The sequence below is a fragment of the Quercus suber genome, unplaced genomic scaffold (assembly GCF_002906115.3).
Source record: "Quercus suber isolate HL8 unplaced genomic scaffold, Cork oak 2.0 scaffold_161, whole genome shotgun sequence".
NCBI classification, from domain to species: domain Eukaryota; kingdom Viridiplantae; phylum Streptophyta; class Magnoliopsida; order Fagales; family Fagaceae; genus Quercus; species Quercus suber.
The window spans coordinates 393270-406996 of record NW_027069622.1 but is presented as its reverse complement, the minus strand read 5'-3'; the positions used below and the strand labels follow the sequence as shown (position 1 = coordinate 406996).

Sequence of the window (13727 nt, the reverse complement as noted above, 5' to 3'; positions counted from 1 at the left end):
GTGGCATATGACAAAAATTCAAGATGATGTTTTTCAATTCTCAATTCTCATCCACATAATGCGCCGTAAGACAAATATATTACTCACTTGTAATAGAGGTCCATAAATCCCAAGTTAAACATGTTCTACCAGGAATTGATTTCAACTTATTTTTACTGCCCTCATACTCAACAAAGTTAAATGGTAAATTATGTTTAATAATAGTCTCCGCTAATATCTCACAAAACTCTTCTTGAGTTATGTTGTTTTGTAACACCTTATCTGTAACGACCCAAGGAAAAGCGCTAGCCATATCTGCGCTATACCTCAAAAGGACTAGTCACAATTGAGACTCCTTGTAATTGTTTATAAAGCCCAGATCTACCTAGTAAATACCCGATGTGGAACTCATCACACAATCAATCAATCAAATTGGGGCATCACAATCTCCCCCATTTAAATCCCTAACGTCCTCATTAGGGCCCACTTTTCCGAGCCCACACGGGGTTACCGGGCCGGCTCTGATACCATATGTAACGACCCAAGGAAAAGCGCTAGCCACATTTGCGCTATACCTCAAAAGGACTAGTCATAATTGAGACTCCTTGTAATTATTAATAAAGCCCAGATCTACCTAGTAAATACCCGATATAGGACTCATCACACAATCAATCAATCAAATTGGGGCATCACATTATCCTCTTCTTTTTCATCTTGTTTTACTTCATTTCATTTTAAGCATTTGAGAAGATGGTGATGCAAGTTTGATGTTCTATTATGACTATTCGCTAAAAATATTTTCCCACATTATTGACAAATAGCCTTACTTAACCCTTTTTCATCAATAGACAATTTCACAAATTCAGTCCAAACTAAAGAAGTGTGTTGTTTTACCTATTTTTTTTCCCCTGAAACTATTTTTTGGTTTCTTAAACTTTGATTTTGAATTAACTCTTAAAGATGGTGAAGAATTAGTAGAAATATCCATAATTACAGCATCATCATCACTTTCCAAATTTACAGCCGAAGAAGTTGTTGTACTCTAATTATCAAAGCAAAATATATAATTAAAATTAAAATTCTAGTCTATTTAAAACATCTAAAGAAACTGTGAACATAAGACATTCATTCAAATGACAATGAGTCAATGACATTTTCAACTTTTTCAACAATCAAACACACAAACAATTAAATATAATGTTAGTAGAGCAGTATACTATATTACTATTGCTAAATCATAATATTAAAAAATCAATCCAAAAACTAAAAACATTTAGGGATTTAAGAGAATGATGAAAAGGATTTAACTTACCTTTAGCATAGTTGATGATTTGTGGTTGTGCTCTTCTTAAATGGGTCAGCAGGTGGTGAGATCTAGGCTATGGGTTGTGGGCTATGGGTGGCAAGAGATAGAAAAGTGAGAAAGCAGAGTAGTGGAGTGTGGAGTGTAGAGCATATATGTCGAGAAAGAGGAAGCTTGGTTTGAAGTTTTAAGGACTAAAAGAACTAAGAAAAGAAGATAAAAGAAAAGAGTAGAGGTGCAAGAGTGAAACTGGGAGAAAGTGTGAAATTGATTACTAAGACACTTCAAGTTTTGTGTGAAAGTGTGAAAAGAAATGTAGAGGTGCAAGAGTAGAGGAAGCTTTGTGGTTTGTCATGTTTGTGCCTTTGGACTACAGCTAGTCAGCTGCTACAAGCTAATTCTAGCCATTTAGTGTGTTAGTAAATAGTGAGTACTAGACTACTAGTGAGTCTAGTATGTGAGCTGTGAAGTGTGATCGTATCAATTGAATGAGAATTTTTTTTAATGGTTGTCTTGTCTTATCTTATGTCTGCGAAGCTCTTAGTGGTTGTGAAGCTTAAATTGAATGTGAAGCTGTTAGTGATTGTCTTGTCTTGTTTGTTGTCTCATGTGAAGTGTGAACATCTATAATTTATTAACTATTGGTTCAAGTGCTTTGTGCTTTATGCATCTAGTATTAGAACATAGTCTAAATATTTTTTTAGCAAACTTTTTTTAATGAATCGAGTCACGGGTTATCTGGGTCAGGTCGAGTTGACCCGCAAAAAAATTGAGTCGAGTCATGGGTCAACCTGTTTTTGCTTCGGGCAAAAAAAATTCGGGTTCGAATCAAGTATTTTTCAGGTTGGGTCAGCAAATTCTGACCCATTTTGCCATGTCTACTTCAATCACGCTTTGGGTTCGCTACATCCTACTCTAGAGCCATCAACACAACAAGTATTGTTTTTGTGACTAAGGATAAAGATTTAGATAAAGTTGATTCTTTATGTTTACAAGCATCAATCACTCTAGACCATTCAGTTTTCTCATCTAATCTCACTATCCCTTCTGATATTTCCCCACATGATTGGATCATTGATAGTGGTGCTACAGATCACATGATCCATTCAATTTCCTTACAAGAATTACCTCAGTTGCTCATATATTAGTTAAACTTCCTAATGGTGAATCTGTCTTAGTTACTCACATTGGTCAAGTCCAACTTTCCACCAATTTAGTTCTCGATAATGTGTTATGTGTACCGTCATTCTCTTTCAATCTCATTTCCATTGGCAAATTGACACATAATTTAACGTGTTATTGCATATTCCTATCTAGTTTCTGTTTTATCCAAGACTTAGTGTAATGGAAGACGATTGGATTGGGTAAAAAGCATGGGGGTCTATACATTCTGCAACAATCCAATTCTGATCAACTTTCAGTCCCATTTTAGCTTTCTACTTTCCTGCCTACTGTTCTATCTCATCCCATTTTACTTGTTTTATTTAGTTTTAATCGCATGTTTAGGTCTTGTTGAGTTTAGTTTTCACATGTTTAGGTCTATGATTAGTAGAATAACATGTTTCACATGCTTGGATTGATATTTTGATAATTAGGGTTCATATCTTTGATGAATTGCATAAACGTGCATATGAACATGAATATGCATTGATGCATAGGTGCTGTGGTGCTATGAGGTAAGTGAGGTAAGTCATGCGTAATTACATGAACATGCATTTGATTTGGTGGATGAACATGATGAACTTTCTTGATTGATGAACATGATGAGGCTGAGATGGGGGTTGTAAATTCTGAATTCTAAAGGAGAAGTTATGGCAGCTTTATCAGAAAAAAAAATCATTTATATTCCATCTGTTGAGGTTTTGGAAATTTTGGCTGCAAGAAGGCCTAGAGATCAAGTTGCATCGGTCCAGCTTCAAGGGTGATTCACTGAGTGTCATCAATGCTCTTCGAGGCAGTAACATGGCAATGTCTTCTTTTGGTCATATCGTAAACAACATTATCTCTATTGTTGGCTCTTTACAAAGCAACTACTTTTCTCATGTTAATAGGCATGGTAATGCAATAGCACATGCCTCAGCTAGTAGATCCATCTTTTCCTTCGGATGAAAACTATTCCTATAGACATCCAAAGCATTCTTGTATCAAAAATAAAAAAATTCTCTGCATTACTTAAAGGAATATCATTGACACCTCAAGATGAACAAAACTGAAATATAAAAGAAGGAAATTAATTTGTCCTAATATTGAACCATATAGAAGCAGCTGGAATATAAATTCACAAACCCTTAAAAATGTTTGTCAATTTAACTTCAGTGGGTAGCATCTTCTTGGGAGTGTTTCTGTTTCAATAAATGGAGTTGCATTGTTTGTGGTGGAATTGGATGAGCGTTACATCTCAACATGGGTGGACGGAAAAGCCTTAATCTCGCAAGAGCTTCTTGTCTTTCGTTTTCCTGAATGTCATGCATTGCCTCCGAGAGCTTACTGAAGTTGAAAGTGGAAGCAGTAGTCCCATTATCTTTGTTGGCAGCACCAACATTATTGGCATCAGATGAAGAAGAAGAAGAAGAAGCACCATCATTGATCACTGAAAGATTCATGGCCTTAGATAGCTCACTGAAGTCGTAAGCTGAAGCAGCCTTATCTTTGTTATTGGCAATATAGGATGATGAAGCATCTTCGTCCTCACCATCACTATCACTATCACTATGTGCCTTTTCCTCTACATAATTCGGGTCTAATAGCACACGTAAGTCAACATAGCCATAATTTCTTCGCAGCTTACATATGCTGGAATTAACACCAAGGGAGCCCATGTGAAAATTGCAAAGTTTCTTTGATTCCGGCTTCATTGTTTAGGATCAATATCGATCTCTCAACACTCCCACCTACATGACCCAAAAAAATTTAGTATCAGAAAGCAAATTTTAACCCCACAAAAAAAGAAAAAAGAAAAAAGAAGAAGTTGGAACTTCTTAATAACATCGTATTTTTTTAGAGAGTTTGATAATAACATTGTTATAACTTATAAGAGCATCCACAATCGTGAATGTTATATTCTATTTTACCATCTTAAAAAACTACTTTATCAATTATACCATGTCATTTTACAATATTCTCAACATCCCAACTTTTATTTTACAATACAACACATTAAAATAATACATTTAAACAATAAAGTAATATATTTCAAAACATAAATAAAAGCCGGAAATGAGACATGGAGAGAGAGACAGAGATTGAGACGAGAGAGAGAGAGAGTAGGAGGAGAGAGGATTGAATAAGAAAATATTATTTCTTTTTACAATTTTGCTACAGTATTGTAGACAGGGAAAATTCCCGACCTATCACAACCTGACACGTCACACTACCAAGTCCACAAAATGCAGCCAATTACAGAGCACCACATACTGCTGTTAGGTTTTACCATTACTATTCAGAAGCCAATAGAAATTTGCCAAGTGTCATGCAAGAACCAATCATGCATCATCGCACATGTAAGCGATGACATAATCAGCTTCGCACGTGTAAGCGATGACACAATCATTCCAGCATGTGCAAGCGATGACATAAGCGGACCAATCAAGCTCTGCCACGTGTCACCAATCAGACTCCGCCACGTGTCGCTTACCTACCCCAAAACTCCTATAAATAGAAGCCTTCCTAAGCCATTTAGGGAGGACCAGGCCATTGGAAGCACTCAGAAGTCCAGAAGCTCTGTCGGAACCAAGCTCTAAAGCCTCCAAGAACTTCAAGAACTTCAACTTCGAATACAAAGAACATTCGAAGGAAAATCATCCAAATCATCCGCCTAGATCCAAAAGTTTACTGGAATCAAGCCCAAAAGCCTCCAGAAACATCAACAAATCACAAATCAGTGAAGCTCTACGGATCAAGCCTCTAAAGCCCCGAAGAACTTCCACCACAAACCTTCGAATACAAAGAACATTCGAAGAGGAATCATCCAAATCATATTCCTAGATCTCAAAGTTCACTGGAATCAAGCTCAAAAGCCTCCAGAAACATCACAAACCACAAATCAGCGAAGCTCTACGGATTCAAGCCTCTAAAGCCCCGAAGAATTTCCACCACAAACTTTCGAATACAAAGAACATTCGAAGAGGAATCATCCAAATCATATTCCTAAATCTCAAAGTTCACTGGAATTAAGCTCAAAAGCCTCCAGAAACCTTAACAAATCATAAATCAGCGAAGCTTTAAGGATTCAAGCCTCTAAAGCATCGAAGAACTTCCACCACAAACCTTCGAAGACGAAGAACGCACCAAGAACACGAAGAACACACGAAGAACACGAAGAACGTGAAGAACAAAGGATTTCTAACAAGCTCATAGCCAGAGATTCATTGTAATTCCGTTTCAACAATCTTCGATCCATCCTTCAACCAAATTGAAGGATACTTTGTGTTCAAGTGAAAATCACATTACCACAAATCCAATTAACAAATCTTTCAAGGAGATCGAATCAGAGGATCACTCTTTTGTAATTACAGAGAATTGTACCACACATTCATCAATACAAATTCACATTTGTGACACTATTTTACTTGTTTGACTTATTTCGAACCGAGAAATTTAGTCGTCCACAAGTATCATCACAACTGTAGCACAATTCTACTTTTTTTTAGGATACAAGACATATACAAGACTTAATGTTAGCTTGTTTTTTTACTTTGAATTGTAAGTTCCTCAACATATACCATTTACCTTGGCCACTGTGAATGCTCTGAGTATTCCTATCAACAAAAAAAAAAAATTGTTATAAGTATAAAATCTATTTATATATTAATAGACAAAGGTTAAAGAAAATCTAATTAAATTCTATAATTGAAATTCAATTTTGTGTCATGTATCTTAAATTGTTTATTTTTAGAGGGTTTTATTTCTTAATTTTGAAGTCAAATGTGAGACCACATTCTAAATATTTGTCTAAATGAGTTATTAAGTGTAAAAACCAAAGAGTCTATAATTAATAAGCCGTAAAAAAAGAAGAAAAAGAAAAAAGTGCTTCACAATATCAAAAATAAAAAATAAAAAAATATGAATGGTTTACATTTTGTACCTAATAATATTCTTATAAGAAGATTATCAATAATATTTAAATTATATATGTAGTGAATAATAATACATAATAATTGAATGATGAAACTAATTTCATATTGACATACGGTAACCTATCATCAAGTCAAAAAGAACTAGGACTTATGCTTATAGAGAACAGAACTAGCTACAAAAGAAGTAGTTACAAATTGGAGTAAGCATTCTTTTAGACAAGGACAAAAAAAAAGGTTCTAATAAACAAAGAATGTAATTTTCGTTTCTAATTGCTTATACATCAAATAGTAATCTCTTTTTTCTTTTTCTTTTTTTCTTACTTATAAAAAAAAAAAAAGTAATCTCTTTTTTTGAGCTAATAAATAAAATTGGGATGAAATTAAAAGAAACTGTAAATATGGTTGTACAGGGAGAAATCAGTAAAAATAAATAGGAATGAAAATTAAAGGCAAAAATACTTAAGAAAATTAACCACGTACCATAAACATCAAGATTTGAGAGAACCCAAGATTTATAGGAGAAGGAAGCACAGCACAAAGAAGAGTTTATATGTGTGGGACGAGCAGTTTAAGGGTTAAGGCTAATGTATATATATATATACCTTGTCCAAGGCGGTGTGGGTTTCCTTTCCCACGCCGAATTGGATTGCAATTTTATTAATAAATTAAATTAAACAAATAAATAATGTCCCTTTCCTACTAGTATTTTCTTGTTCTTTATTTTTCTAGCTTCGAAAAAATAAATATTTATCTTAAAAAAAAAGCTAGTAATTATTTGGCTTCAGGGCCAAGTAATATGTAACCAATATTAATGAAGACAACCTCGGTTGAGCCATGGTTTGTTCAATTGCATGGGGTGAGCTACTTTATTAATTTCTCCTAAACATATAGAATCTTCCAGTTTTTGAGATTTACGGACATGAGATTTTATTCATATTGGGTAGCCGTAGCCTATTGGATCACAAGTTTTTGGGTGATGAGAAAAGTGTGCATGCATGGATATTTTATTGTATTAATCAAAGTGGTAGTAGACAGTACATTCTCCAACACACATGAATTTTCTATATATGGATGAACAATTTTGTATATCTCTTTAAATCTCTATTGTTAACCGTCTTATAACTCAATTGATTTTTTTTTAAAATATTTTTAACCAAAACATTCAGGTTTTAGATCTCCTTCTCTTATTATAATTACAAAAAAAATTTATTTTCATTTAAAAAAAAAAAACTTTCAAACAAACTTTGTTCTTTTGAAACCAAAATAAATACTTATATAATAGAATTTGTTACCCCATGGATTAGCATAAATAATAGTACAATTTTTCATATGAGAGATTGTGAGTGTAGAAGAACAAGTTATAGGCTTATGTGAAAGTAATAGTTAGTCAATCACATCTGCTCGGTAAGATAGTTGTTACAAAAGTTATAGTTTTTTAGATGGTACTAGAATGACTTTTTAAATAATTGGGTATACTGCAAATACACCACTTAGAGTTTCATGTTATTTGAATTTTACACCTTGGAGTTTGAAAACTTGAATTTTACACATTAAAGTTCCCAATTGTTAGCACAAAATAGATCCTCCATTAGTGAACTAGCGGATTGGCTACTTTTGATAACAAATGAGATTTTTTTTTTTTTTTTTTGAGAAACCCCCCAAAAGGAGAGGGGAAGAAATTTAATTAATCGAGATCAAATCAGAGATGTAAACATCTAGGATGTAAACATCCTAACTGTGGGGCCTAGAAGGAATCTGACAACCCCGGCCCACTTTACCAAGCCCAAGGCCCATGCCGAGGAGGAAGATCACCCGAGGACGACGGAAGGAAGTGCCAATTGCCCAAGGGTATCACCGAGGACAATCTTGTCCTTGGTCAGTCAAGGTCATGGGAGGAGGACGCAATGGACCATCAAAGATAGCCTCCCAACGCACCCCCAGAGAAGGTGCAAGTGCAAGGTGCCAGCCACGGAAACATGGGGGGAGAGCAGCTCAAGGTGAAACTGTCACCTCCACATTAAGTGTGCGTTTGGGAAGTGCGTTTTGCTCTTCCCAAACGCGTTTACGTTTTTTTTTTTTTTTTTTTACTTTTCAGCTTTCCCATCGGCTTTTTTGTACTGTTCACTACTGTTGCGGCTACTGTTCATTGAACAGTAGACACAACATTTGACATTTTCACATAAATTTTACTGTTTACGAACCCACAAATTTCACTTTTCAATAATTTTTTCATTAAAAATGGGTCTCACGGTACTATTTACACATTTAAAAATTATTTTGCAGCAGTGTTTTCAGTTTTCAGTTTTTAGCTGTATCCAAACGGACCCAAATGCTCACACCTAACTCCTTAGCCGTATTAATGGAGAAGTGACCTCTGAACAGTACGACCTTGGTTGCAGCAACTCACAGTAGGGTTCGTAAAGTGGGTGATAAGACAGGTAGTCAGGAAGAGGCACAGATGATCAACAGGTGGAAGAAAGAGATCATGGGGGAAGGAATATATAAGAGGGAAAAACAGATCAATGGAAGGGGGGAGGAGAAGAGAACACCTTGGACTGTGCCGAGGACAAGTTTTCTTAGGCAACCTCAGTTCTTCTATGAACGATCATGTTGATCACCCCTTCTTTTGCTGCTGCACTCATCACTAAGGCATAGTTCTTAAACCCATTCTTTACAAATTCATTGTATTGGGCTAGTTGGGCTTGAGTCCACTCACTCAACAGTAGAAGTGCTCAAATTCGGTCCCTACACTAACAAATGAGAATTTATGGTATAAAATTTAAACTACCACAAACTTTATAAGCGTATTTTATAATATTCCCTAAATAATTTTTAGTTGCTAAAGTGAATAATTTCTTCCTTGATTCGTTTGTTTCATCCTATATTGAGTCAATTCCACTCAATGGAAAGATCCAAAATGATCTAAAGAGGAATAGAGGGATTGGTTAATGGGTTGGACTTGGCGATGATCATTGAATTGAATAGCAACAAAGCTATTTTTTAAATGTGATTGAGAATTGAGATGGATAGATCTTCACTTCAGGGCTTTTGCTTTCCCAATAAAAAGAGTCACATTTGATATATCCCAAAAGTTTTAGTTAATGAGTTTGAGCCACACTATATTATATTAAACATGGTTTTAAAAATCAAACCAGATTGGCCCTTGTCCGGCTCAAAAGTAAAACCTATAAAAATTGACATTTCAACTAATAAAACCCAAGAATTAGACCCTTTTTCCAGTTCTTTGACCGATCTGATTTTTAAAATGACATACCCAATATGTTGACTCAATAGTCCATACTCACCAAGCAAGAATGGAAAAAACCAAAAATAACCCATTGGTTATTGTTTTTGTTTGATTAGACGGTTGAGAGTCACTTTTTCAAAGTCAGAAATGATCTTGAATTCTTGATATCTTTACAAAATTTCCATTAATATGAAAAAAAAAAGTTGTTAAATTTCGATTTTGTTTGTTTGTTTGTTTGTTTTTTTTTTTTTTAAAGGCATATTATAATTTATAAAGTGTTTGGATTCAACTTATTTGTGCGTCTACATTTACCGAATCACGTTTCCTTCCTCTTTTTTTTTTCTTCAACGTGTATGAACAGTAACCGCACTGTTCATTCACATAGATTCACTATGCAGAGACAAATTACGTTGTTCATGCATTGTTCACAGAACCTACAACCACTTTATTTAGAAAAAAAAATATTAAAAATGGATCCCATAACATTATTTACATATTTAGAAATTATTTTGCTACAGTATTTTCAGTTTTTAGTTTCAGTTTTCAATTTCAGCAAAAATAAGTTGTATCCAAACGGACCCTTAGACTTACTTTTTAAGATTGAGTGCTTAGACCGTTGGAGAGCTATTTATTTATTATCTATAGAATTTTAAAAGGTTTCCAATTGCTACATGATTTCACAGGATCCTTCTCTACAATCGTTGCTAACTACTATAGTGTTTCAATTCTGTGTTTGTATTGACATGTCAAGGTCCCAGGACTCCCATTGTCCTAGTGAGACAGATGTGAGAGAATCTGTATTAAATAACAAAGATGACCAAAGCCACAACAAGAACATATAACCTAAACATCATCATTTTGCAGAAACAGGTCGATTGAACTTAATTACAAGGCAAAACCAAACATCCCCAGATGCATTATTTTCCATATCTCTATATGCATGGCCCTCAACTAATCTTATTATTGAATTACATCAACTTCAGAAATTCAAGGCATATTACATTTACCTAAGGCTCCACAATGATCTTCCCAGTTGCATGGCCATCAATACTCTTAGCCCAAGCATCTTTGGCCTTGCCCAGGGGATATTTTGAGTCAATTATTGTCTTGAGCTTCCCTTCCTTGACCAAGTTAACAAGATATTGGAGGTTCTCACTCTTGGGAATTACCATTAGTGGCACCAATTGCTTCTTGGACAATGTAAGTTTCTTCAGGGCAAAAGTCACCAGGGCACTAGGGCTAGGAGTAATATCAACTACCTTCCCATTTGGGCTCAAATTAGGCTCAAAAGTAGACCAAGGAATGCCTGTTGCACAATGAATAACTGCGTCATATTTTATGCCAGAGGGGCTCCTCAGAGCTGCCCCATCTGGGGTCTTGTAGTCAAGAACCTCGTCAGCACCTAAATTCTTGACAAGTTCAATGTTGCGAGCACCACAAGTGGCTGTCACATGTGTATTGCCAAGCTTGGCCAGTTGAACCGCATAGTGACCTACACCACCAGAAGCAGCAGTTATCAGAATATTTGTCTTCTTCTTTCCACTTCCATCAAGCTTGACACCAGCTGATTGTGTTATAGCCTGGTGAGCCGTCAAACCTGCAATTGGCAAGCCTACTACTTTGTCTGCTGAAAGTTTAGATGGTCTTGCAACTGTAATGTTCTCCTTGGTCACAGCAAACACACTACAATGGAGAAACAATACACTGTAGGAAGTTTTAGAAATATAATGCATGAGCTCAAGAGAGAACCATGGTTCTCGTAAAACTGAAAGGCAACTTTACCAAAAGTAGAATTGCCTAAGCTAACAGGAAAACAATCCAAAAGATACATACAACCACTTACCATTGGGTTAACCACAGCTACAACTTTATCACCAGCTTTGAAATTTGTCACTCCTGGTCCAACCTCCACAACCTCTCCTGCCACATCAGAAGCTGTTCCAAGTTCCGACAAAAAATTTCTTTAGCTAAGAATAAATGGTTTTCAAAAGTTTGCAAAACCCAAATTATACCAATAATTCAAAAAATAATTTGTTGGAATTCATTTTATTATTCCTCCTTTCCCCACCTTCTTTCTGTTTTCTATTTCATTAGTTTTGCATGCATATACAAGTAACTTCAAGACCCAATTATATAAGATTCTGAAATGCAAAGAGGTCTAAATACTCACATACATCTCCCAAGTAAAAGATTGTCTAAAAAATCATTATTGCAACCAAACCCAGAAAAAATGGGAATTTTGTGCATTGGATATGACCTTTGTGGGATTTTGGGGGTGGTGGGGTGTGGGTGTCAGGGATTGGAGCAAAAGCACACTGATTTACCAGGTATGTGAGGGAACTTGCGAGGAAGAAAAGGCCTCAGCATGCCTTTCTGAACTTTCCAGTCAAATGGATTTAGACTTGCTGCTTCCAATTTCAACAAAACCTCATCATTTTTGGGAGTGGGAATCGGTACTTCAACATGCTGCAAACAAGCATGAAATTCACAAAAGATTCAGTTGAAGTAGTCATGTGATCTTAATAAGGCCATGTCAAATTGTCAATGGCTTTATTGTTTTGTAAATCAAGAAGTAAAGTGCAAAAGACAATTCACCTAATTGGCTAAACAACCTAAAAACTGATGTAAAACTTCAAATCAACTCAAAATAATTTGAAGATTTGAAGATTCTAGCAAATCAAACAATTACATAATTGAAGGTCCTGATATTCAAATGCAGACATGTTGGTGTTCCATGGTACTACAAGTGATTTTCTCCCTATCTTCACAAAGAATCATGTATGCTGAAACTGTAACCCATTACCCATCTAGCCTTCTACTTCAATAAGATTTTTGTACACAGAATTGAGTTTTTTTGCACTAGGTACAACCTTCTATACATATTCCATATACTCAATTAAGTAAACCAAAACTAATTTGCCCATGGACTTGGGTTTGAATCCTGCCTACGCCCAAAACTAATTGATATCTTGACGTAAGAGCAATTATCATGGAACATATGCCATAAGTTAAAAAGGAATGACAGCCCCATATACTTAAAATTTAAGAAAAATAACAAAAACCATTTTCATTCTCCAACAAACAACCCTTATGTAAAATTAAAAGGAAAACAAACACAATGAACATGAAGCCCTTTCTTCAGCCTGAATCTCACAAAATTATCAACTGGGTCTCCGCCCAAATTAAATTATGATTCCATGAAACTATCTAATTCAAAACTGTATAACTTTTGGTCACGTCTTGACCCTCCCACATGTACGCACTAACAAAGTATCACTAAAAAACCTTCTTCTTCCTCTTCTTTTTTATTTTTTATTTTTAAGATATGGTAAAATTTCAACTTATTAGTTTTACTTTATGAAGATTTTTATTTATTTATCGTAATCCAAAAATACCCATCAATTTTTAATGTAAACTAATTCAAACTATTAATCTAACTGGAATCCACTGATTATTTTATTTCAATAAAGAATAATACTTGAAATATGAAGTAGAAATAGAATGACCTGTAAGCCATCAGGTCCTTGGCCATAGCCATTGTACTGCACTGCTTTCATGAGTTTCCCAGCCATATCCACAGCTCTAAAAGAAGTTAAGACTCTGAACTCGCGTTTAGGCAAAATCAGTGTGGGGTTTGCTTGCTAGGGAGGTGTGGCTTTATAGTAACCATGGAAATTGATTGGCCATGGCACGCACGTCATATATGGTATATCAACATCACCCACTTTGTGCTGCCTTCATGATCATGATCAATGGCTAATGGTCCAACCACTAACGCCAAAATTGTCATCAATCAACTTATTTAAATCTCTTCTCAAAAACTCTCTCTCTCAAAAAAACAAAAAAAACAAAAACCTTATTTAAAAAATTGTACATCTTAATTTTTTAGACTTTTTAAAAAAAAAAAAAAAAAGAAAAGCAAAATTACACCTTCCTCCTTAATGTAAAATCTCAATATCTCTCTTAAATTCTAACTTTTAATAATAATAATAATATTTGTGGTTATTACAAACTTTTATAGTAAAATAAGAGATTCAGATCAAATCCCACCTACACAAAAAAAGAAGTAAATTTATTAATGATTTTGGTAAAAGGCAATTTAAAACCTAGGTATTTATAAGAC

At 34.9% G+C, this 13727-nt stretch overlaps 1 protein-coding gene across 1 annotated transcript; it reads right to left on the bottom strand.

Moving 5' to 3' along the window:
- Nucleotides 1-10418: 10418 nt before the first annotated feature.
- On the bottom strand, nt 10419-13280 carry LOC112033903 (chloroplast envelope quinone oxidoreductase homolog). Its single transcript, XM_065777672.1, has 4 exons — nt 13111-13280; nt 11929-12070; nt 11434-11539; nt 10419-11287 (listed from the first exon to the last, which is right to left on the bottom strand). Exons 1-4 carry the CDS (start codon nt 13174-13176, stop codon nt 10612-10614), a joined length of 990 nt encoding a protein of 329 aa, XP_065633744.1. The 5' UTR covers nt 13177-13280; the 3' UTR covers nt 10419-10611.
- Nucleotides 13281-13727: the final 447 nt, after the last annotated feature.